Source organism: Pteronotus mesoamericanus, unplaced genomic scaffold, assembly GCF_021234165.1.
Source record: "Pteronotus mesoamericanus isolate MK-2021 breed Mesoamerican mustached bat unplaced genomic scaffold, CSHL_Meso_final scaffold_99, whole genome shotgun sequence".
Classification (NCBI taxonomy): Eukaryota; Metazoa; Chordata; class Mammalia; order Chiroptera; family Mormoopidae; genus Pteronotus; species Pteronotus mesoamericanus.
In genome coordinates this window covers 14,753,714-14,779,250 of record NW_026555330.1, presented here as the reverse complement: position 1 = coordinate 14,779,250, position 25,537 = coordinate 14,753,714, and the positions used below count along the sequence as shown (strand labels likewise).

The window sequence follows — 25,537 nt, the reverse complement described above, 5'->3', positions numbered from 1 at the left end:
GACCCCTAGAACAAGTCACGGCGTCTCCCCTGCAGCTGTTGCGGCCTGAGCACCGTGGGCTCCGGCCACGCGGCTCTCCAGCCAGGAGCCGGACGATGTCCTGCGGACAGACCGCCCGGCCCCGCCCGAGGAGGAGGCTGGTGGGGGGACCCGGAGGCTGCCTGAGCGTTTCCCTCTATGTCCTGCCAGGCAGCTCTTTTCACTCAAAGTCAGTTTCTTCAGTGATGCCTTAGCATTTCTTTGTTAGGTTCATGCCCCACTTGTTAAAAGGGTATAAGAGGAAAAAGTAAACACTTCCAATATGACCCAGGGTCTTCTCATTGGGTTGCCTTGTTCAAGGGACAGAGCGTAGGGGCGCAGGCTGGGCTTCCCGTTTCCCAGGGAGCTCCCGGCCAGGCCCGCGCCAGCTGGGACCCCGCTGTGTGTGACCCGCGCCAGCTGTGCACAGGGCGTCCCTGGGAGCAGGACCAGCGACACAGCGCGTCCCCGCCTCCCCGAGCGGCTGCCGGGACTATAGAGGGACTTGAAGAGTGCGCAGAAGGGCCCCTGGCATTCAGCGAGCACTCACAAGCGTGACGCGCCCACCGAAGCCCAAGCGTCTCAAAGCAGCAGAGCCCCGTGGGGCCGGGCCTCGTGTTCTGGAAACATCCTTGAACACTGTTCCGAGAGTCTGGATGCCAGATCAACAGAACCACATTTTTAATGCTACAGCAATGGTCACCTTTTAATTTATTCAATTAAACAAGAGATTCCAAAAGGTATTTGGGATGGAGGCCAAGTACCGACACAGCAAAACTGAAGGACAGGAAAAGGGGCGGGTTTCTGCTCAGGGTCCTGGCCGGGAGCCCGAGGTCGGAGTTGGGGGGTGGGGCCCGGCCTTGTGGCTGCTTCCTTCCCACTGGAAGGCTCCCCAGGGCCGCGGGTCCCACAGGAAAGGAAGCCCGTGCATGGGAACAAAGGAGAAGCAATACCTTCCTTTCTACACCACAGAGTGCTGGTTGGAAAAGAAAAAGCAATTTTGCAAATGATACAGACTCTATATTTAGATTTAGGAAAAAATATGATTAAAACAAGTCAGAAGATACCTTGCAGGCAGCGATAGGTTCTTCGATGTAGAAAAGAAAGTCGGTACCCAGAGGTGTGACTACACAATGGTTTATTCGCGCCTCTTTCGTAAGAGCTCTCAGCTACTTCCCTGGGCTCCCGCACTCTCCCCCGAACCCCGGGGTCCCGGGCGCCTGCCCGGCGCACACGCGGCTCCCCCAGTGCAGTCAGCGGCGGGGACGCGGGGCTGCACGGGGCACGTCGCGCCGTCAGACGACCCGCCCCAGGTACACGGACGTAGGGTATCTCTCCTTCAGAGTTGGCCACTGCACCACGAAGTAGTCGGAGAAGGGGCGGAGGATCCTCCCGGACAGGGACAGGTGCTCCACGCGGCAGACGCTCTCCACGTAGACGAGCAGCACCCGCTTCACACCCAGCAGCCCCAGGAGCAGGGCGGAGGCGCAGACGGGGACGCACGTGCCGGGCCCGTTGCACAGCACCTTAAAAAAAGTTGAAGGGCCAGTTAAAATACAGAACACTAATCGAAATGAGGCATTTTGCATTAAAAACAGCCACCCGTGAGGAGGGACTGTCTAAGCATTTCTACGCCTTGAGTGATTCCTCGTCCGGGGGCAGCGTGTAGCCGCCGCGCATGTCAGGGTGGGCGGGCGGTGCGGGCTCCCTCGCTCCCCCACCCGGAGCCCCGAGCAGGGGCGTCTCTCTGCCTGTGGCACCCGCAGCCGGTGCTCCCACTGCCAGATCCGCGGGGCCGGAACCACAGGGCGCCTCCCGTCCGCTGCGCTGTGACCGGCGGCCAAGGGCCGCTGTGTCCCCGGCTCTTGCTCTCAGTGTGTGGGGGCAGCTGCCTCCACACCCGACTCTCAGGAGAGGACGTGTGGCCCCAGTGTGACCAGCCGGGGCCTCCAATTCCCTGGAAGTCACTTGTCCAGGCAGGAGCACGCGGCCCAGTGAGAGGCCGCGAGATGGAGCGGCGCGCCAGTGGGCGCCTCGTGTGCGGCGCCGGACCCTCGGAGGACGGGGCCTGGCACCGCCACCACTGGCCTTGCCACCGCACGGTGACCCTCCGGTGCCCTGAAGGGTGCCGCAGGCGAGCACCCAGTCAGCGGCATTTGCTGCAGCCTGCAAGGCCGCGAGGACAGGGACGAGCGGGGTCTTTGGGCTCAGCTGCAGGGACGGCGAGGGAGCCTCAGAGGCGGCCACCCCCACGGCCCTTTGGGCAAATGCGCAGGGCGGGGCAGGAGGGCGGGGGCAGGGAGCTCTGCCCGGCTCGGCTCGGGGAGTGGAGCCACCGGGAAGGGTTTACAGCTGAGAGCAAGGGGCAGCGGGAACAGCGGGGGAGGGAGGGAGGAGGGACTGCGCAGAAAAGGGCCGGCGACGGAGCACCCAGGGCGCTGAGCTTGGGCGCGGTTTGGGGACCGCTGCGCTGTCTGAGAGCGCGGCAGAGGATCCACGTGGCTTCTCTTTCCAGCGAGACTGACTTTCCGGCTCCGCGCGAGAACCGGAGAGCAGCGCGGAGAAGCAGCGGCCCCGGGCTCTCGCCGGTCTGTCAACATTCGGTGCGTTCCCCGCCACGCGTGTCCCCCCACGTGCGCTGATGTTTACTACAGAACATGTTCGTGTGGCACATGGGGCTCTTGTTATATTTGGGGGCATTGTGAAAAGTGTGTCCATATCCGCACGTGCTTCGTTCTCTTTATCGTCCGGCCATCTTTCCGCCCTGCCTGGCCCGCCCGGGTGATGCCCACGTGGACAGCGACGGAGGAGCCCGACTCCCCGAAGCGGGGTTCGCGGGTGTCCAGGGGCGGAGGGGTCCGGCCTCCCTGCTCGGACTGTGCGGCCCAGGACGCCCCTGGCCGGCTGTGCTGCCCCGCGTGGCCACCTGGGCGTCCGCGGCCCCTGGGGAGCCCCCGCCCCCGCCAGGGCCTGAGCCGAGGGCCGGCAAACAGGCGGCAGGGACACGCAGACGCCGGCCCCCGGGTCCTCTCACGTCCCAGCGACGCCCCGCTGCCGCCTCAACGCCCGCGAGGAAGACCCTGCTTGCTGCGGGCTCCAGGCCCAGCTCCTCCGGCGACCGGGGGCGGCGCTGGCGGAGAGCTGAGCGGCCACGGGGGACTGGCTTTTCGAGTCCTTGCCCTGTGCTCTGTCACGGACAATAATACGACATCAAATTAAGACTTGATTTATTGTTTCTGGCCTGGATGGCAGAGCCAAGGCCGCCCCAGCCATCGCTGCAGATCACGGCCAGGCCGGCCGCCCCTGCGCCCCGCGGAGGACCCGGGGCCTTGGAGCCGTCCTGCCCTCCGGACACACGGTCAAGGCGCCGCTCCCTGCCTTCCGGGCCGCTCGCTGTGCCCGTTGTGTCCGCTGCGACGTTGTCAGGGAGGTGTCGCCGCCCGGCAGCCCCGCGTCCCCCCACCGGCCCTGCGCGCGGGCGGCCTCCAGCTCCCGTCCCCGGAGGCGAAGGGCAGCCCCCGACCCTGACAGGCAGGCTCCTCAGAGGGCGTTCAGCGGAGGGGCTGCACCCGGACCCGCGGCGGCCCGCCAGGCGGACGCTGTCGCCCCCGCGTTTGGGGGGCCCAGGGACATCAGGCGACGAGGTAAAACCACACGGCGGGGTCTCAAGCCCCGCCCCCGCCGGCCGGGCCCAGCGCCTGGAACCCTGACGTTGTGAGGAGCATTTCGTGCTTTCAGAGTCGGTGGCAGACTGACCCACCACTGGGCTGAGGGCGGTTAGAGAGGCTTTTCAGCAGGTAAAACGGGGACACGGTGAACATGAGGAAAGGGGACTGTCCTGCCCAAACAGGGAGGACTGGCTTGAATTCAAAGCAGCGACAGAACTCGGTCTGTGAGGGACGAGTCCGCTGCGGTCCTTCCCCGGCTGGTACAGGGCCCCGTGCGCGGCCCGTCCCGCCCAGCTGACCGCCGGCTGGCCACGCGCAGGCGACTTACGCACGGGTCAGTTTCCAGTGTAAACAGAGGCTGACGCATTGTCGTGGAGGATTATCTGGTCCCTGAGTTCTCAGTCACGAGGATGCATAGAAACACTTATAAGATTCTGGCTGTGGCCCTCGCCCGTGTGGCTCAGTGGGTTGGGCGTTATCCCACAAAGCAAAAGGTCACCCTTGGGATTCCCGGTCAGGGCACATGTCTGGGTTGCAGGTTCGGTCCCAGTCATGTCCGGACACGCAGGAGAGGCAACCGATTGATCCTTCTCTCTCTTCCTTGTGCCCTTCTCCTCCCTCTAAAAAGAAAGAAAGCAAGCAAGCAAAAAACAAAATTCGGGGTATGTGTGTGCAAGAGAGAAACACAGCAGACAGTTCCACGACTGGAGACACGCTGGCTGGACCTTGTGGTTGAAGGATGTGGTCCCCGCGAGCCCCGCCTGGCTTGTGGCCTTCCTTCGGCGGACACGTGCCCCCCGGGCGTGCTTGCGCCCTCCGAGCTGTTTCCCGTGCGTCTGTGGCCTGCCGCTCACTTACGGAACCCGGCGCGGCCGCCCCCGGCCCGCCCGCAGCGTGCAGGACTGAACAGCCCTGCCCGCCTGAGCGAAGGTGTTTCCGAGGTTTTTCTGGCCTTCGGGCTTGGCCAAGTTTTCGGAGCGTGTGGCCCTGCTGGGGACCCCTCCCAGTGCTGTGTGGCTGCGCTGGGGACTCCGCCCTAGAGCGCACTCAGAGAGGCAGGGACACAGGGTAGACCTGAGCGAGGCAGCCTTCTCCCCCGTCGGTCCGGGACGGTGTCCTCCACACCAGCAGGCGACCCAGTGCCTCAGTGCTGGTGTTTCCCGGGCCCCCGAGCCCGTGGGAGCCGGCCTTTGCGGGCCGTCCCCGTGCGGTGCCCGGTCTGCCCCTGACCCGCGCGGCCTGCGCTCTGGGCTCTCGGGGCTCGTGAGCTGCTCCGCCTCCTGGAGCTGCTCCGCCAGGCGCGACCGTCACCCCTGCCTGTGCGGCGGGACCGGGACAGGGCTCGCCCGCCTGCGCTCGCCTCCCCATGAGGCCTGGGCGGCAACTTGCCTCCCCTCCGTCGCACGGCTGCTTCCTTGGCCCCGAGCCAGTCCCTTCAGGGTCCAGGCCGCAGGCCCCCGCCCCCGGCCTTGGCCTCTGGGCCTCGCCCGCCGCCCGACCCTGTGAGCGCGTCCTCGGCCCGTGCCCAGCTCCGGCCTCGGTGCCCAGCGGTTAGAGCAGAATAACGACGTGCTTGGGAATAATTTACCTATAAACATTCACAATTTCTAATTTGTCAATGAGGGTTTTTTAAAAAGATTTTATTTTTTATTTTTAGAGAGAGGGGAAGGAGAGAGAGAGGGAGAGACACGCGGATGTGAGAGAGAACCGATCGGCAGTCCCTGACATGCCCCTGACCGGGCCCTGGTCGGAAGCCCACGCACACGCTCTGACCGCGATCGACACGGTGACCTTTTGCACATGCTGGTCAGGGCTATTTGTCACCAAGTCTATAAAATAACACCAAATCCAGGAATCAATAACTCCAAACACTAGAGCTTTACAGGAAAACCTCTTGCTCTGATATCTAGGTTGTATAATCCCAGAAAAAGGCACCAGAAAGTAATGCTACGCTAGTGGGCGCAGGTCCTCTTAGCAACTGCAAATACTTCAGTGACGCCATTTCCCGTAAGAACGTGGCGGGAGCTCCGGCGGACCGGCCACAGAGGAAGCCCCCCGGGCTGCTTGCGCTGCTTAGCCCCCCGCAGGCCGAAGAGACGTGCACTGCCGCAGGCGCGGCTCTGAGGCGGGGCTCCGAGTCCCGGCTCCCGGGCGCATAGCGAGGGAGGGGCCAGGGTGCGACGCTGACCCCGGGGACGGCTCGCCTGTCCGTGGGGTCGACGGTGGGAAAGCAGAACCGCCCGCTCACGCACCGGGGGCCTCTCTGGGCACCTGACCCAGCGCTGAGCCATGTGGGCAGGGATGACGAGGCCGGGAGGCTTGGGTCTGGGCCCCCACAGCGCTCACAGCCTGCGCTGTGGGGAGGAGGGGACGGTCACAGACTCCAGACGCCCGGAGAACCTACGCGCTCCCCGGGAGCTGGCAGGAGGGAAAGCAGGTGCTCAGCCTACGAGAGCAAACCTGCTTCCACGGACTGTCGGCTGCACGTGCATGTCAAACAGTGCGTTGCCCACGCTCTGCAGGGACGGCTTCAGCAGTGGGAAACCGGGAGCCTAAGAAGGCAGAGCGGTGTTTGCTACCGAACGGAACAGCCCTCTGCCCGCCCGCGGCCGCCCCGCCACACGTTCCGTTCTTTGCGGCAACGTCCGCCGCGGGCCCGTTCTGACGTCACACGCGCGCCGTACGGCCCTGCGCTCACGCGCCCGGGGGCACGGCCGGCCACCGCGTGTTCTCCCGGCCTGGCTGCGTCCCACCAGCGGGGGGCTTCCCGCTGTGTGAAGCGCGTGCAATACTCGCACAAGCTCCATCCTACTTGTTTCTAATCGCCACCTTCTCACTCTCGACAGTAATGCTCGCAAATTCTGTAAGCCGCACAGCGTGCAAATGTGTAGTGTGCTCGCTCCTTCTTTAGTAAATCTGTGGCGGTCACAGTGTCCTTGTCCCTGGCTGTAGGTCCTGTCGGACAGGTTTGCAGGCACTTGCCCCTGGGCCCTGGGGAAGGGCAGAGCTGCGGGGCAGGCCCGGCGGGTCGGCCGGGGCAGACGGGGAGCTCTCCCTGCGGCTGACGGAGCCTCGCTCAGTCCAACACCAGCAGGAGAAATTCGTCTTCCTGTTTCTTATAGTTCTTATTTGTGTAGCATGACCAGGAGGTATCAGGCTACACAAAGAAGAATTATACCAGGAGGCCAGGAGGGACGGAAGTGACCGGAAAACAAACTCCCACAGATGGAATGCTGGCCTGAGAAGGCGCATTTCCCTCGACTCGTAGGTGGGACAAGAAATTCAAAACGGGCGACGAGGAAGACGGCATTTTGTCCCCACAGGCTGTCAGCAAACACTAAGTTGTAATCTTTTCTTTTTTTAAATTTAGTAAGAAAGAACCCTAAGCGGTTCCATGATCCTTGGGCATGAAAGTAAAGCAGCTGTGGGTGAGACTGCCTTGGAGCCTCATCCGGGGGCAGGCGGCGCAGCAGGGCGGAGGCGCCGGAGGCCACCACGCTGAGCACTCGGCAGGGCTCACTGCCTGTTGTGTGAGTCTCATCTCAGGGTGCAAAGGAAACGACTGCACTCTGCTTAGGAGGAGCGAGGAGCTTCTGCCATTTTCTCCTGATCGCTTTGGCAGAGACAGCATTTAACCCTTCAGAGGTGTCCCGAGTCCGGGGAGGGGGTGGGCGGGTGCCAGGGGTAACTGAGAGGCCCTAAGCAAAGCGCTTTTCCTGTTCTGCCTCCAGGACTTCAGGGACCTGAGCGGCCACCACTGAGCTCTCAAGGCCTGTCTGGCTCCTCCTTCCTGCCCTCTTAGCGGGCCCCTCCTCTTCATAGGCACTGAACACCCCCCCCCTCCCCGCCCTGGGTCCCCAGAGCTGGCCGCCTCCTTCCCGACCCTGCCCACTGGGGACCCTGCCCACTGGGGACGGGCTGCAGCCCCCCCCCCCCACCACTGTGCTATCTTGCTCGCTGTGCACTCCGCTTTCCCTCTGCCCCCAGACCACAGCCAGGCTTGAAAAGTACTGAACAACAGGTCGCTTGATTGATTTTCGGAGGCCGGGAACACAGATCTCTGCCCGCCCCCAGGCCCTGGAAGGCAGCCCTGAGAGCCTCTGCACAGGGCCCGGCCCAGGAGGGAACCAGGGCCCGGAGTTGCCGAGCCTCTGGACACTGCCACCCGCCCAGCTCTGGCCCCGCCCGCACGGCCGGGTCCCTGCAGGTTCACCGCCTGGGAACACAGCCCTGTTTCCTCCAGGCTCCCTCCCCCACCCCTGCGCTCACAGCGGGGTTCTCTGCTGCCCCGCCACCCTTAGGGCACCGTGCCAGCTTCCACCTGGGGAGGAAGAGGCCGCTGGGATGGGCTGGAGCCAAGGCAACTTGGGGATGATGCAGGCAAAGCGAAAGGACAGAGCGAAGCGGAGGCAAAGCCATACTGGCTTCTGCAGGAGGAAACCCGTCACATGTGCCAAGTGGAAAAGGACCCGCTGAGAAGGGAGAGAAAGACCGGTTTCAAGCTTCGGAGAGTCCCCCAAAGGGGAAAAACAAAAGCAATTAAAGCAATCTCTGGCTGACAGAACCCAGCCCAATTCTGACCGCCACGCGCTGAGGTCACCCCGAATGTGAACCAGAAGCCGTGCCGTCTAAATTACAGACGTCACTTCTGGAAGGAAGCAGCGCCAGGCTGTCACCAGCCAGCGTGTTGGGCACAGCTGGCCGCTCACCACACAGTTGGGAAGGCAGTTCGTCAGCCCCAAGAAACCAGATACGTGGGAGGATTTCCACACAAACCAGTCTCCCGCCCAGGGGACAGGCTCGGTGTCCGCTCCCCACGGAACGGCCCCCCGAGTCTGGCGGCGGCCACGGAGTGGGCGGGGGCTGCTCAGAGGGGCAGGCACTGAACAGACATGACCAAACGCTACCGGTCGGTTCCATTCATCGTGGAAATCACAAAGCAACGGACGATTGTGGTCAATTGCTTCTTATTTGACTTGGCTTGAAAACCTTACTCTCCCTTAATTCCACTTAGAGATAGGCATCTGGGGTCAGCTGACCTTTCTTTGTCTAGCTAAGTTTCCTTTGCACATGTCATAAAGGTTTTTGATCACCAGAATATATAAAACCAGATGAAGGTCGGTGCGCACAGAGAACCAAAGGCCAGCAGTGGGGGGAAATGGAGTTCCCGCAGGGCCCTCTGCCTTATCTACAAGTTAATTGACTCTCGTTAATGTTTCAAACACATGTCAATCAATAGGCCAATAAAAATGTGATATACTAGGCCAACAGCGGTAATCAGTGCCACCCAGTTTGTGACTCACCGCAGAAAATGCCCAATTAAAAAAAAATCACAGTAATGCTTGTGGACAATAACCCACGATCCATTGTCAACTGGCTGCCGCCGTGAACTTAGACATTTCACCGCTCAGGCCGGGCATGAAACGCGGAAAAAAATGACGCAGGGAAACACGGCCCCCTTTCACGCGGAGCGCGGGGCACAAGCCATAGATGCGTCGGGAGCTGCCTCGCCGAATGAGAGCAGCTTCAGCTTCAGGCAGAGGCCGAGCACCAGGCTGAAATGGTCCATTTCTCCCCCATTCGTTATACATGTAGAACCTGAAATTTACTTTTCACTCGATTAAAAATGAAACGAGGCTTCCTGTATGTGTGCGGAGCCCCTTGCCCACGTTTCCTTCAACGGCCGGGCTGCGGGGAGGCCGGGGGCGGGCGCGAGGCCCGGGAGGGGCCGGCTCGGGGGCGGCGCCTCTGTCCCCGTGCTGACTTGCAGCGCCCGGTCCTGGCCCTTCTCCCCAGGCCACCCCACAGCGCGTGACAGGCCCCTCTCCGGGAAGAGCCGCGGGAACGCCGGGGCCCGCGGAGAGTTTGCAGGCTCAGCGCCCCCCACGGCCTCGGCTCCCCCGCCCTCCCCCGGGCGGGCGCCTCTTCCTAGTGCATTTTCAGGGGAGGGGGAGGTTGGCCGCTGTCTCGACTCCCTCAGAGACTCCTGCGTTTGGGAGAAACTAAAGAAGACACAGCGGCGGACAAATCCTTGGGTTCTGAGGTGCAAAACAGGGAACTGCAAAGAACGTTTAGAATTCAGACCCCTGCGCGACCGACGTGCACACTGCCCTTGGCGGAGAGGAAGCACAGGGAGGGTTTGGGGACCAAGGTCGGTGGGGCCCCTCGGCCGCGGCTCTGAAGGGCTAACGGGCCCATGCCCCCCACTGCTGCCAGGAGAACTGGGGAGGGGCGTCAGCAAAGGCGGAGAGGAAGCCGACAGTCCCCCAACTCACCTGCACTCAGAGCGTTCAGCGCTGTATAGAAGGCTACAGAAAGCCAAGTGCTCTGATAGTTTTGGCAATTATACCTATTTTAATCCAGTGTATCTTTTTAAAATGTATATTGATTGAGATACAACTTACCTACAGTCAAATGTGCCCTTTTCAACGTACAGTCTGCGTTGCGACAGACGCACACAATTAAGGAGCCCCTGTCACCGCCGCAGTGAGGACAGAGCCCATGCAAGGTGTCGGGCCTCCGCGGGGACTCACAGGGGAGCCTCGCGGGCCAGAGCGGGGGGCAGGGGTGGGGCGGGGGCTTCTGCCACGCGGAGGCCGAGCCCCTGGAGTGAGGGGGCCCGGGCCCGGCCTCGCTCTCCCCCTGGGCACTGACCCTGCACCGGCGGCTCCGTGCCCCCGAGCCCCGTGTGCAACCCCTGAAACGGGGACAGCGTCGCCGATCTCATGAACTCCGGGGCTCAGCAAACGTCGCCCCTGGACGCGGGACGGATGGGCTTTCCAGTGACTAAGCCGCGAGCTGCTCTGTTATTCGCACGCGCCCTGTGGCAATGAGGACGGTGGCCAAGTGGGCTCAGAGGCCGCCGCCTCGGGCACGCGCATCAGCCAGGCGAGGCCGAGGGGCGCCGGGCCGGCGAGACGCGCGGTCAGGGGAGGGCCGGTGCCGCCGTCCCTGCTAAACGGGGTTTTCCCTCCGATTGTTAAAGAGGTAAGAAAGAGACAGTGCTTTGTGACAGGTCACAGGACGACTGGGCGGGCCCTGGCCGGGCTCAGGAGGCCAGCGAGGGGCGCCTGGCCCCCACGGAGTAGAGAGGCCCTTGGCCGTGACCTCCGGTCCCCACTGGGGGGCCTCACCGCAGGAGGGGGCTCCGCTGGCGACGCCGGCCGTGGCGGGGCAGCCGACCAGACAGTGTTCGAAGTGTTCAAACTGATGCCGTTCAAAATGGAAATAAGTATTCCATACTCTCTCTTTTCCCCCTTATTCCTTTAGAAACATCCTTCTACTTTTTACAGGCCAGTTTATAGCTCTCATAAAATTTTAGACTAAGTTAGAAGGAAACTGAGAGACATCCAATCCAACCCTTTCGTTTTAAGGCAAAGAAAAAGGTCCCAAAGGGAACTGCCTAAAATGAGATAAAAGCCCGCGCGGGCCCAGCAGTCCCTCTCGCCGCTCGAGGGGGCCAAAGGCCGGGGCCGGGCCGCCCGGAACCCGCGCGCCCACCCGGCCGCCCGCCACCACATCTGTCCTCTGTCAGCAGCGCACACCCAGCGATCGCTCCCGGCGCAGGCCGGCAGAGCAGGGTCCGCCCACAACACCGCCCCCAGAGCCGCGGGGAAGCGGCCTTACCTACCAGGTCTGGCTTCACGCGGTAGGTCAGGGGGAAGGAGAGCCAGGCGGAGCGCAAAGTGGTGAACACCGTGGACAGCCAGGACTGCCGGACCTCGCGGCTCCTGGGGATGCGGTGGATGTAGTATGCGGACGCCTGGGAGGAAAGAGCAAAACCCCGAATCAGCTGGGCCGCCGACAGCAAAGCCACACAGGCGACATCTGTGTGCCATGCGTTCTCGATTGTTCTTGATGTTCATTCCAACGGCTCTTAAATTAAAAAGTCTTTTTCATGCTTTATACAACACTGGGTTATGACAGAAAGTTTTCTAAACAGGATTCAAAAATGTTAGTCAGTTTTGACGGTAACTTGGGGGAAATTTCCTACAAGAGATGTTTTAAGTAGAGCATAACATGCTGATATACAAAGAGTTCTTACAAATCAGTACGTAAGGCACAACCTCAGGCCACGATGGACAAGGCAGAGGGACCGGCCACTCCAAACAGAAGGCACACGCAGGCAGCACACCCGCAGCCGGCGGGCTCGCCACTAGGCCCGGAAGACAGTGGCACGTGCCTGCCCTGCCGCCTGGCGAAGCCTGCGTCCCCGGCGTCGCTGTGGGCTTGCGAAACAGACCCTCGCCCTCCGGGGCCAGCGCGTCGCCAGCGCCCGTGGGGAGGGCCGCCTGGGCAGACCCCCGCACTCTGCGTCCGCTGTCGATGCAGCGCTTTAGCAGCCACAGAGAGCGTCGGCCCGCCGGCTGCGCGGCCTGTCACTGCTGTGTCACTGTTGTGCTTGCGGACACGGAGAGCAGCCCACGCCTCGACCATTGGGGAGCAGAGAAGTCCATACAGTGACACACAAGGAGCTGCCGTGACAAATGACACAGATGACACAAATGTGTATGACAGAGAGGCCAATGTAAGTGGTTAAAGTGAATCGCACGTTGCAGGGCGGTTTGTTTCATATGACCCAGTGTGTGGTAACAAATCACACGCGTGTGTCTGTGCACACACGTGTACATACACTGGTGTTGCAGGGCGGACACCAGGACCCGGCTGCCACGGGCTGCGCGGCGGCGGCGTTGCGGGGCAGTTCCGCTCTCCAGGTTCCCTGTGGCCACGTTTGGGGTGTGCCGCGAGCACGCGCCTCCGGAACCGGAGGAACCAGCGCCCCTTCCTGGAGGCGAAGTCTGAGGGCACGCGTTACCTCTCGGGCCACCCAGCACTCGGCAGCTCAGAGCCGCGGCGCTTTCGGCTCTTAGCCTCTGGGGGCTGGGGACGGAGTGGCCCAGCGGGGTGGCTCCGGGTGGGTTTCTCATGGAACGAGAAGGTGCTGGCTGGCACGCCGGCGGGGCCGCGCCGAGCTGGCCGGGTGCCCCGCCTCTCTGCCACACGGGGCTCCCCGCGGGGGCGGGGGCGCTCGTTACCCAGCGGTCAGCCTCCGAGGAGCCAGCGACCCGAAACCGGAGGGTCCCACCCTCAAAGGCCACACTTTATCATTTCCACAAAGTCCTACTGTCCACAGGGCACCCTCTCTCACGTAGAAGGGACACCCACAGGCTTGGGGAGCAGGAGAGGACAGTGACTGGGCCTTCTGGGAGCCGGGCGACCACCCGGGTTACGCCGGGGAGTGCAGGGCTGCGTGCCTCACACGCTCCCCATCGCGTCCCCCTCGGGCCTTGGGAGCACGCTGCCCCCGCAGAAGAGAGCCTTTCCGAAGCTCGCGAGGCCGCGTCTGAGGCATCGGCTGTGCGGCAGGGCGGTGTGCGCGAGCATCTGGCACTCACAGCCCCAGAACGGGACGGCTGCGTGACCGGGACGGCTGCGTGGGTGGCCGCTCCCAGCCACACGTGATCATGGTGGCCGGCCGTGCCCCTCCCCCGGGACCCGGAGCAGGAATGCGGGGCTCAGCGTGGAGCTGCTGCCGCTCTTCACCACCACCCACCGTCGCTCCAGGATGGGGACGAGGCTGCGGGTGTTGGCTCGAGAGCAACGCCGGGCCGCTCCCTCACCACAGAGCCGACAGGCAGCAGGGACCAAGCCCCGGGCCCGTGGGCTGGCTGGGCTCGCCGCACAGGAGCTGGTGTGGGGACTTCATGTCCCGTGTCACCTGGAGGAAACACCAAGAGCCAGGCTGTGGCAACATCTTAAGAGGGGTTGTTATTACTTTATACCGTTGTAGAAAATAATCAAATAGCAGCATATAAAGACGTCAATGGAAAAAAAAAATGGCCACTCAAAAGACTGAAGACAAAGGAACGGGACAGAGTGTCAGAGCCCCCAGCAGGCCTGGCCGTGGCCTCGGGCATCGGGAGGAAGGCCCGCGGCAGACGTTGGGCTTTGTGAGTCCGCAGCTCGGCCCCGAGGGCCGCCCCGGCCCACGTTCACGGCCTGTGAGCGGGCCACGGGCCGAAGGGAGGCGCGGCCAGCGCCCTCGGACCAGGCGGCGCCTGCGGCCACAGGATCCGAGTCCAGCCTGGGTCGGGGCCGGGAGGCACCGACTCTTCGTCTCAGGGCTGCAGGAGGCCAACTAATCCCACCTGCGCACGTCCCAGATGGGGGCCCGGACCTTTCCCAAGGCGGCGGCCTGCGGGCGAAGGAGCCAGGGCCCAGGTCTGCACTGTGCCGCGGGCCCTGTCTAGGCCCCCTGGATCTCCGCTTCACGGCCCAGGGGCCCCGCGTGCCCACGCACGCCCGGCCGACCGGCGCCCCACGCCCTCTGGGCCGCCGCCCTCCCGGACCCGGGCCCTTCCCGCCTCTGCTTGCAGCTCACCAGCCTGCACGGCTGCAGCCCCAGCGCCCCTGGCGGGCGCCCTTCCCGCAGTCCCTGGGGACCCGAGCTGCCGCCTCCTCCCACCGCGGCCCCCTTCCCCAGCTCCGCACGGGGGTGTGCACATCAGCCCCATCTGCCCTGGCCCCGTGCCTTCCTGGGGAAAAAGAGAATAAAAACAGAGCCTTAGAAATAGTCAGACGCTGCTGCTGAACCCGAGACCCCAAGGCCCCCTGGCAAGCTCTGCCGTTTTGCCGCTGCCCTCCCGCCTGGCAGCCGCCGGGTGGCGCTGTTCCCCGCAGCTCCCTGCGGCCCAGCTCACCCTGCAGGATGTGGCTGCCCAGCGGCGTGGCCCCGCCTCTTCCCCTCAGCGGCGGGAACAGAAAAGAGCAGCGAAGAGTGAGGCTCTCTCTTCTTCTCTATCAAATAGTCAGTGAAACCCCCTGTCACTGGTCCATCTGTCCATCTGTCCAGCCATCCGTCCACCCGCCTGCCCATCTACCTTCCTCCCTACGCCCCTGATTAGGGGGGCAGGGACCACGCCCCATTGTACCGCGTGTGCCCACCGCCTGCAGGGTTCCACACGCACCTCTGACCGGCACGTAACAAGCGTGCAGCGGGAGGACCGACACGGAGGGCAGAATGCCTAAGGGGCAGAAAGCGCCGTGGGCAGATGAGTTTTCCAGGCCTCTGCTTTCTCTGAAGTGAAACCCTGAGTTAAATGCTAACAGTGGGTGACAACTTGTAACTTTCAAAGTGTCTTCCAGTATTACCTCACCACTAAAAACCACAAACATATCTGGCTTGAGATTTGTGATGAACTAAATAGAGGGTTCCAGTGATTTAGATGGAAATAATTCCACCCAGGAATCCCGATAGCATCATAAACCACAGCAGCGCAGACGCGGGGGCTATGAAGCCGCTCTCTGCCGTCCCCACCCGCGGGATCGCACAACGCGCACATTATTGAACAAACGCTGCACTACTGCAGGCTCTTGGAAACAAGACAAGACTGAAACGGTAAAATTTCATTCAACCAAAAATGGTTTCAGCTTTCTTTCATAACTGTTTTTTATTAATGCAAAGCGTAACACACACTGAAGGATATCGGATGGCCCCGCCAGTCATTCTGAAGTCACGGCGGCCGGCGGGGGCCACGCCGGAACGCTGCTCTCACACGCACGCCCTCCCAGTGAGGCACAGCCCGCCCCCCCGGGGGCCTGGCTCTCCAGCCTCAGGGTCTCGCTGTGGAGCACGGAGGTCCCGCAGGAGCCGGGACGCCCGACCAGCCACAGCGATGGCATGACCGGCCTGGCAGGTCAAAGCCTCGAGCCCCTGCTCCGGCGCCCGCGGCCCCCTTGCCGCCCGGGGAGGCCCTCCCTGCCTGGAGGTGCTGGGCTCGGGCAGAGGAGCGAGCGGTGTGTCCCGGGAGCCTGACAGCCTTCACAAGGCTCGTCCTCTCCCGGCCTCGGTCCCATCCGTGGCCCCCAATCGCCTGGTTTCCCCTGCGGGCTCTCACAGCCGCAGCCCGAGGGCTTGGGTGGGATTTCAGCCCGCCCCCTTCGCCCCCGACCTCCAGCTCCCAGGGTGGGCCCGGAAGGGCTTAAATGACATGGGACGACCCCGAGCCCGGCCACCACGACGGGCTGCTCGGTGGGAACATCGCCTGACCAGGCCATCGGGCAGGTGTGTGCTGGGCTCCTGGGAAGAGAGGCTGCGTGTCTCTCAGAGGCCGACGGAGGCCGTCTTGTTCTGTCCTCGGGCTGGTCATGAAGCCACGGCGCGAAGCCAGGGTTGGGCGAGGGTGTGCAGTAGCGCGGCCCATGGCAGGAGCCCCGTGCCACTGAACTGGCACGGGAGCAGGCCGGAGCGAGTGCAGTGTGTGTTCAGCTCCATCGATTCAGATCTGAGCCTAGAAGTCTAGCCTAACCTGCCCTTCCTGGGGACGTGGAGGATGGGACAATTAAGGTTTAGGAAGGCCCTGGCTGCTGTGGCTCAGAGGACTGAGCGCCGGCCTGTGAACCAAAGGGTCGCTGGATTGATTCCCCGTCAGGACACAGGCCGGGGTTGCGGGCTGGGTCCCCAGCAGGGGGCGCATGAGAGGCGGCCACACATGGATGTTTCTCTTCTCTCTTTCCCCCTCCCTTCCCCTCTCTCTAAAAATAAGTAAATAAAATCTTTTAAAAAAGAAAAGATTTAGGAAGGCATTTCAGGTGGTAAGCCACTGAAAATACTTTAGAACTGGGCACATGTCTATGTGATGTATTGTTTTGAAAATAATCATTTATTCACTGAAATGGCCACATCGGGATCTCTGTTTGCAACAAACTATGAAGATTTTCTTACTCAGATATTCACTCATTCAGAATAAGCTTCCAAATTAGAGGTGTCTTTCTTTTTTACCTCAACATAAAAGTGAACAGAGTTAAGGTTTATTATAAAAGGAAAAGTGCCCATATACATTAATCGCTTTCTAAAAATGGAAGTATATTCAGCAGCGGGTTGTGATACCTAATCGACAAACGGGGAAGACCCCACAGCCGCAATGACCTAGTTTGCGACGCGCTCCTAGAACCGCTTGGGAACGAGGAGACCGGCGCCGGCGCGCTGCGCGGAGTCAGGGCGCCCCCTGGTGGCCGCCGGCGGGGTTGCGCGGAGCCCGCGGGGGCCGAACGGCGCGGCCCGCGGGCGCAAACCCACGCAACGCCCTGACTCAAGCCGCGGGCCAGCTACCTGCTTCCCACAGCCGGAAGGCCGGCCCCAGATCACTGGCGCCTGCGACGTGTGTTTGGGTTATTTCGAAAGTAACGATTTCCTATCAGTAGGTTGTTACTTCCACTGAGGCTTTTATCTCTTCTCAGCTTTGCTTCTAAAAAATAACTTTCACTGTTTTCTAATCGTCATCTTAGGAAATGTTGGAGGACAAGACCAAAAATCAACCATCATCCATGCACCAGGGGCAACCTCTCTACTCGCTCTGCACAGCCTTTAATTTAAGTCGCTCAGGCCGCGCACTGAATCCACTCTGCGACGGGATCCGGGGAGACTCCGGTCCCTACAACTGGTCTGACCTGTCTGGCAGTGCAACCCACTTCTTCCCCGGTTCCCTGTGCGCAGGTGGCCTGCCCGCTCCGCTTCCTCCCTTGTCCCCACGCTGCCTTCCCCGGTCGGACCCCCCTCCCCGCCTTTCTGGGGCAGACCCCCAACACCCCAGCCAGGGAGTCCGCTCTCCCCCTGCCCCTGCTTCTGTCCGAAGCCACAGGTGCCCGCCGTCTTGCCGGTCCCTCCAGTGCCCCCGGGCCGGTGGGACACCGGAGGGCACTGGCCGCTCCTGCCACCCCGGCTTTCGTGGCGCCACCTCCTTTGACGCCTCTGTCCCGGCTCCGCTCCCCCTGGTTCTCTGGAGGCCCATTCCGCGCAGGGATCGTCACCCACACCTCCGGCCGCTGCCCTGCGGCGAAGCCCCGCTCCTCCCGGGCCGGCCCTGCTCCCGGGACCGGGACTTCCCCCTTCGTGCGCCCTCGGGAGAGAGAGGGTGCGTGGGGTCAGTCCAGGGCTCTGCACAAAGATGAGACCTCCCCTCCGCCCCCTAACAGCCCGCCCGGATCGGCTCAATGCTGGCCGCGCACCGCCCCCTGGCGGCGGCGCGCGGGACGACAGCGCGCGGCGGAGGCGGCTGGGCCGCGGTCCTGCCGCCCCGCGCCTGCCCGGCCAAGCAGGGCCGGGGAGGGAGAGCGGGCACGGCCTCCCCAGGTGCGCGGTGGCCGCTCCGTCCACGCGACCGCTCCGACCACAGGCTGTCGCGCTCTGCTTCCCTTCTCTTCACGCCCCCCCCTCCCCGCAATCGTATCAACTCCGTTTTCAGCAAAGGCTGGAAACCCGCCCGCGCCGCCGCCGGGCTGCCGCCGGTCTCCTGGGGGGTCCCTTGTCCCCGGCCTCCCTGCAACCCTCCCGCCCCAGCGGTCCGTCCGAATCGGCCAGCAGATCGCGTCCCTCCCCTGAGCGAACCTCCCCCCGGGCGGCCCTCCGAGCAGCGAGGAACGGCCTCGCAGGGCCCGGGCTGCCGGGCCCTCCCCGCCCCGTGCTCGCAGGGTCTGCCCGGTCACCACCGGGACCCAGCCAGCAAGTGCAGGGGGCGCGGCTGGGCCTGGGCAAGCCCATCGCTTGGTTGGGCTTTTTTTCTTTTCAAGCTTTTTTCTAATTATAGTAGCACCCACACTTTCGGTAGGAAATTTGTAAAGATATAAAAATGCTGCACAACCTGGGGGCCTCAGGAAGCACCTCCCGAGGCCGTGGGAAGCTGGGAAGCAGCGCTTCAGTCCTTCCGTGACCCCTCCCGGCCACCAGCACAGGCCCGGGGGTCCAAGGCCGAAGCCCAGCCCACGACGGGGGGCGGGGCGGGGAGGGGGCGCGCAGGGATCGCTGCAAGCCCACGCCTGACGAGGGCGCCGCCCCACCCGCGAGCTGGCAATACGGTGGCCTCCAGAGCGTGGGACCCAGGTGGGGCTGGGGAGTCCCACTTTTTACTTTATGTAATTCCTTACGGTCCAAAGTTGTTACATTAAGGAACAAACATACATGCAGTTTGGAAAGGAAAGAGTAAAGAAACTAAGTAGCCACTGAGGACCCAGCCTGTGAACTGCGGGCTGCGTTGAGTCAGGAGGTGCGGCGAGGCCTATGGGCGAGCCCTGTCTCGCGCAGATCCCGCACTGGGTCGCTGCTCTGAGTGAGGGAGCAAGTGTCTTACTGGTCCAGGTCCCCCCAGCTGCGTCGCGGGGGCAGGCAGTCTGGGCAGGTGGCCTTGGGCCAGGGAGGTGGCTCTGACCTTCGACCCTCAGATCCATTCCCCGACCCCAGCTGGGGTTTTGCCTGTGAATGGAGCCCCGTCGTTCGTCGTTCACGTTCTCAGGTCCTACTCCAAGTCACCGCGCCGTTTCCTTTGGTGACAGGACCTAAAGATGTCAGCGCTGCTCCGACAGCCGTTGCCAAGAGGGTGGATGACAGAGGAGGCACTGCCTGGGAAGCAAGGGAGAGGCGCCCGCCTCCTGGTGGGGGAGACCCGCCGGCCAGGACGCGGCCCCGGGGGTACTGGCTCTGGCGGGGGCGGCAGGCTGATCTTTGGGAAGCATAGCTTCAGCCACTCTTCGCTTTAGAGCTCATCCCAGGGGAAATCACACTTTCTTTAGAAGGTTTTTCACGGTATTTTTTCATCTAGGTAATTTCGCAGCTAACGTCCGGGGTTTTAGCATTTTGCTTAGCTTTCTGCTACTTGCCTTCCTAGTCGCTTCATTCGGGCGGGACTGAGAGGTTCCCCCGAGGGAAACCTGTTTCCCTTAAGACGTGAAGCTCCTCAGAGACGCGAGGGCTAACGGCAGGGCTTGAAGGAGCCCAGAAGGGCCCTGGCTGGCGAGGCTCGGCGGGCGGGGCGTCGGCGGGCGGGGCGTCGCCGCGCAGAGCGACAGGCCGCGGCTCCGCTGGGCCGGGGCCCACGCCTGGGGTGCGGGCGCCCTGCAACGATGCTTCTCTCCTTTCCTTCCCTCTCTTTAAGAGCAAATAAAAAAAATCTTAAGTGTAGAAATTAATGATTTATTTTCATTTTTGTGTACTTATAAATAAGGCGAATCTTGCACCTAAAGCCTTTAAATGCCATTAAAAAGCTACAGCGGAAGAGAGGACCCGTGAGGGGTCCGAGCGAGGCCCCGCCGCCCAGGAGGCGGTGCTGCGGCCGGACTCAGGACACAGGCTCGCAGCCCGGGGCTGAACCTGCCTGCCGCCTGCGCGCAGCGGCACGCCCGGGGGTGCCCGCACCCCCGCGACCCCCGCAAGCCGGCGACACGGAGGACTGCGCTGGTAGCTGCGCCTTGGCCTAAGCCACAAAGCAGCCGAGAGGGAGTCCCTCTGCTGCTCGGGCCGCCACGCCGCGCCTGCTGATTTCCAGGGAGGCGGTCACTTTCAGGGAAGGGCAGCCTCGCAGTCACGCTGTGGGCTGGCCCGTCCCTGGAGCCGCGCGGGAGCGGCACTCCCAGTGGCAGGGTTGCGGCCCCCCGCCAGGGCCCGGTTCCCAGTGGCGCGGGTGTGTGGGCCCCTCAAGGAGGCCAAGGCGACTCAGCTGCGAGGAGTCATTCAAAGCTGAGCCCCGCGAGCGCAGTGCAGGGCCAGGGCGCGCTGCTGCACCTGCGGCCGCACCGGGAGAAGGGAGGGACGGGGCTGGGCTGGGCGCTGCTCCCACACGGAGCCCCGCGGGGACTTCGCGCGAGGCGGCACTGCGCCTCTGCCCCCAGCCTGGTACGGCTCTGACTGCAGTCCTGGTAGGTGGGGAAAACGACCCTGAAGGCCTCCTCCCACAGGCAGACTGAAATACTGTAAGAGACAGAACTACATACTTTCAAAAGACATTTTTGAACTGGGAAGAAGGGGACTCTCTCCTTGCCAGGAATGCGAAGAAAGCCCAGAGGGAGCGGTCAGCGTCGCCTGGCAGCTGACCTTTCGGTGACGGTGACGCTCCCCTGCCATGGAAAGGCAGGGCACCTTGGGGCTCAGGGCTCGCCCTGTGCTGCACTCTGACTACACTCGGTCCCGGGGTAACGTCACCCACTTTCTTCCTCTAAGTAAGTGCCATCCCGTAAACACACGTGGCTCCCAAACCTGTACCCCAGACCAGGCTCCCCCTGAACATCAACGGTGGACCCAGCCGCACAGCCCATGCTGTGCTGGGACGGTCACAGATGTTCCCCGGGGAGACCCCACTCCCTCCTGGGGTCCTGCTCACGCACATAGAGCGCGTTTTCTGATAGCGCGGGACAAAAGTCTGGATGTCACCCTCCACTCCTTCCTCCAACGCCCCACGTCTTAACTGAGGCGCCATGAGGTTGTTTCCAGGGAACATGAAACTCAATACACAACTCGAGACCTTTTTAGAAATAGAAACGATCACTTACCGTGGCAGTGGGGTCTCTCTCAGCTCGACTTTGTTCAAAAGAATGTATCTTCTGGGCACTGAACTCATCCGTGTCAGCGACGACGTAGTGCCTGGGCGAGTAGGCGCTGGACAAGCGCTCGAGCAGCCTCAGCATCTCCGTGGTGTGCCCGCCTGGAAGCAGAGCGGAGGCCTTAGATGAGGAGGCCATGCGGCCGAGCTCTTCGACCACTCACGCTGCCATCGGTGCATTTCTCAAAAGCAGAAGGAACAACGGGAAACAGTAGCCTGTGCCCTTGTGTGAATACTACTTTTATGTAGGGAAGAGGATCCCTAATGTATAAAAACGAAAGCAGCGCTCGCAGTAGGTGCCGAGGAAGGTCTGAGGAGTGTCGCGCTATCAAGAAGCCTGGGTGGGGGAAGGACACGCACCGAGAGACACCGAGGGGTGCAGGACAGATAGAAAAACTACAACGGGGGAGGGGGAGCACACGGGCATGAAACACTGAGCCTTGGAGCGAGTTGGGGAGACCCCCGGTGAAGGCGGAGGCGAAGCAAGGAGATGAGGGCAAAGTAGGCCAGAGAGCGGGCTCAAACGGGGGACGGTCGCTGAAGGTGCCTGTGTTGGGAAGTCGCGTTGGTGGCGGGGGGGGGGGTGTGTGTGTGCGTGTCATGGGCGCTGCCTCTGTAGTTCTCGCCCCGACGGGGCTCGGCACAGCGCCGGCCCTCCAACAGTTACCAGCTTCGCCCAACACTGCACACTCCATTTCTGAAATCGTACAGTCTCCAAAATTTCAATGTTTTCATTTCAAAACCATGAATTAAAAACAAAAAAAATCAACTGTGTTCACTGAGTTTCCTTCATGGAACAAACACCCAAAAGGACAACCACCTGCCACTTTAACTATATGCTGCGTAAGCCAAGCAAACTCCTCGTCAGCCGGGTCAGACCTATTTGCTTTCCTTCCAGTCTCTCGGCCTCCGGCAGGTGAGGTGCTCGCCTGCCCCGGTGCTCACCTTCCTCGTTCCCTACCCCGCTCCCCACGCTGCCGCGCCCCCCACCACTTCCCCCGCGGTTGTCAGGAAGAGCTCCCCGGAGCGACACAGTGAACAAAAGGGAAGGAATGTCCCACAGATGGAGCACCTGGGTCCTCCCAACAGACAGGCTGTCTCACAGGAGAAGGGGAAGGACGGCTGGATTCCAGAAGGAGCTAGAAACAGAAACACGATCAGCACGGAGCAACTGAGAGCCTGAGGAATTAGGATCACACTTCAGCTTTCAGCTTGTCACCCACCTTCTTACCGGGGCAAGCGATTCACACGCCCAGTTCACACTCACTTTACTCCCGTTTTTAGTCTCGAGCAAGTGTGTGGTGCGCCACGTAGCTACTTGTTCTCAGCTCGGAAAATTACGGACAAAAATCGAACATCCACAACACCTTCCACTGCGATTACAACGCCCGTTAAACTCGCTTTAGCTGTCTTTTCCATTTTTAAAATAAGGGGAACCTTCACTGAACACCTACGTTGCAAACGGCGCCTTCCTACTGAATAAAGTCATTGAAAGGATGGGCTTGGTCTCCGACTTCAGTTGATTAAGATGTGCTCTTTGGGAATGAAACCTTCCCAGTTTACCTTAAAATACACCCCAAACCAAAGCGCCTTTCCCACGACCCCTGCTCCAGGCCGCCCACTCCCCCGGGGCCACGACTACAGCTTCCTGCTCTGTCGCCCCCCGCCCCCGCGCCCCCGGCCCCTTTTATTCGGGAGTCACGTCAGTCTGTGACCAGCGCAGCGCGAGCGCGATCTCATTCAAAAGCGCGGATCCGCGCACAGCCCGCAAGGCCCCCTCCCCGCAGGGGCAGGGCCGCCCGTCCCCGGACCCGCAGGGACCCGGCGGCCTCCCGGGCCCGCCCGCCGCGCTCGTCGGTGGCGCCGCTCGGCGCGCGGCGCTGGTGGCACCCGCCGCCCGCCCCGCCCCCCCTGCCGATCCCGGCCAGAGCGCGAGCGTTGGCCGCTGTAATTATTTACCACGCGGGCCGCCTAGTTCTCATCTCACTCTGGCAAGTTCCCCGCCATTTTCTGTGGATTCCTCTACATTCCTAATTGCGCACAGCGAGTGGCGCAGCTCCCTGCCGCAGCTGTCGTTCCAAGGCGTGAGCGCCCGCGGGGCTGGGGACCCCCTTTACAGGCGGTCACCTGCCGGGACAGCCTGCTGTTCTCGCTGTGGCAGGACGTGCTCAGTGCGGGTGTCCTACGGATGGCACGTAGATGTTTCCTCCTCGCGGGCTGTGTATGCTTATAAATGTGACAGTCCGCCTCGCCTCCTGGATCGTGATTCCTAAACTAAACACGAAATGCCTAGATTGATCGTGCAAACCAGCAGTCTATTTTTCAGGGAAGTTGCACGTTAGCACCAAAAGGCACCTGCGTCCTTTCTGTTCACGAAGAATTTATTAGACTATTATACGCTGAAGAAAGGCTTAATGACAGAGCATTGCAAGGCACTCCTTTGTCATTAAAGCCGGGCCAGGCAGCAGCCGCCCACCGCCCCTGGGCCGGGCTGGGGGTCGGGTCCGGTGACGCAGGGAAACTACAACTCTCAGCGTGCAATGCGCACAAAGCGCTAAGGCGGCCAGGGGACGGTGCCGCAGTGCACTCTGGGGTTTGTAGTCCCGACCACGGCCCGATGGTCGCCGCCCCTTACTCACCGGACCCGGCCACCACCATGAGGCTGACAGACTTCCGAGGTACGATGACCCGTGAGTGAAGCACGAGCCATAGCCGCAGGGCCAGGACCACTGCCAACGCCCCTGCCGCCGCTGCCAGGATGAGGAGGGTCCCCATTCAAAGGAACGACGCATGCGTGATGGCCTCTGGCCAGCCCGGAGACACGGTCATAGTTCAGGAACTACGGGCACTGAGGAGACTCAAACTCGACGTGTACACTGTCTTGCTGGGCGGGGCTTGCTTGCGCTGGGCGGGGTTCAGGGCCGGAGGCGGAAGTCCAGTGTCTGAGGACTCTGGAATCTGCGCAGCTCCCGCCCAAGCGGACGCTCATATTCCGGAAGTTAATGTCTGGGGAGGTCGGATTTCCGGCCGTGATGAGGTCAGGTCACTTGGGCGTCCCAAGGGCCTGGGAACTCCCAAGTCAGCAGATATTCCAGCTCTACCGAATTGGTGAATTCCACCCGAGGCCCAGTGGCACACAGTGCTTTTGTTTTCTTTCTTTTTAAAATGCCAAGGGAGATGTTTCTGCTGTGCTTGCAGATATTTACTGAAAAAAAGTGTTTGCCAGTGCAAAGTACCTTGATAGAAAGAATTGAATTCAGGGCTCATCTGTCAACCAAGGTCACTGTCACTAATTCAGTGCCAACAGGAGTCCCCAGGCCGGGGCGCAGGAAAAGGAGAGACTGTAGGCAGGTGACTAGGTTGCAAATCTCGGAACCAACCTCAGATGGAAACTTTTAAGTTCCTTCAAGGAGGCAAAGGGAAGGCTGCCTTTTATAAAGTACTTGCCCTGGTTTCTGACTGGTCTATTTTTTATGCAAATGAGGAACTCAAGTCTGCACAATGTGGTCAAAATAGCACTGTTCTGATTGGTTGGTATCATGGGTCCTGATTGGTTGGAGCTGCTCTGATTGGGCTGGTGGATGAGATGCAAATTGCGGTGTAGCTGCGCAGCTCTGATTGGATGGGGAGCTCTCAGCCCATTGGTGGAGGTAGCAGCCCAGGGACTCCTTTATAAGCTTGGCTCTGCCGACAGGGACTCAGTGCTCGAGGCTGGCGGTTCAGCCTGTGGTTTTTTTCCTGAGCTGCACCCTACCTGCGGGGCCTTTGCACACAATGGCTGCTGGGCTCTGAAGATGAATTTGGGCCCAATTAACCACAAGGAATCCTTCTTGGCAGGTATATTCCTTCTGAGGGTCAACAACGCAAATCTTCTCTTTCCCAATACTCCCGCTTTGTTCTCGGCTGTCACAGAGCTCTCTAACCTCCTGAGCAGGGTAGCCGAGGGTGATCAACTCAAGTTCGGCCAGGATCCCGGGAGGAGTGGGAGCTCAGTGGCTGGAGCTGGCAGCATAGAGGAGGCGTTGACCTTCAATTAATATCCATTTAATCTAACCACAAAGCCAACACCTCCCCAATCCTACTTGTATTATTTTATGTCTAGTTCATCTACACTGTGGCGATATAAAAATACCAAGATCGGGGAATCCCCTTCATCCCAGGTGTAATTTGCTTTTAGTCCCTTGTAGATCTACAGGTTAGGGAGGGCGTGTCCAGCAGGCCCAGACTCGGTCTTCCCCCATTAACCCTCTTAACCCTGCATCCTCACACTAGGGCCAGCAGGCAAACATTCCTCTCTTTGCAGGCAGGATTGTGATGGACTCAGAATCCCCTGGGTTGACTGACTCACGGTTGGAAGTTCAGGGGTAGGGCCTCTGGCGCAGTAGGAAAAGCAAGAATACTACATGAGATGTTGTTTTCTTTCACTTGTCTATCCTGCCGTTCCTGGCGATGGTTTCCACCTAAGACTCTCCCTCCTCCTACCTA

At 61.6% G+C, this 25,537-nt stretch overlaps 1 protein-coding gene across 5 annotated transcripts; it reads right to left on the bottom strand.

The window, feature by feature from the left end:
• Window positions 1-755: 755 nt before the first annotated feature.
• ALG14 (ALG14 UDP-N-acetylglucosaminyltransferase subunit) lies at window positions 756-23,925 on the bottom strand. Of its 5 annotated transcripts, XM_054565086.1 has the most exons (5): window positions 22,276-22,633; window positions 22,125-22,191; window positions 21,003-21,154; window positions 11,313-11,448; window positions 756-1,544 (listed from the first exon to the last, which is right to left on the bottom strand). In XM_054565086.1, the coding sequence occupies exons 3-5, from the start codon at window positions 21,135-21,137 to the stop codon at window positions 1,075-1,077; spliced, it is 741 nt and encodes a 246-aa protein (XP_054421061.1). In that variant the 5' UTR covers window positions 21,138-21,154; window positions 22,125-22,191; window positions 22,276-22,633; the 3' UTR covers window positions 756-1,074. The 5 variants fall into 5 exon arrangements, with proteins under 5 accessions (XP_054421061.1, XP_054421059.1, XP_054421062.1 ...); XM_054565084.1 differs by lacking the exons at window positions 22,125-22,191; window positions 22,276-22,633 and adding an exon at window positions 23,692-23,925; XM_054565087.1 differs by lacking the exons at window positions 22,125-22,191; window positions 22,276-22,633 and adding an exon at window positions 23,180-23,437.
• Between the last annotated feature and the right edge of the window lie 1,612 nt (window positions 23,926-25,537).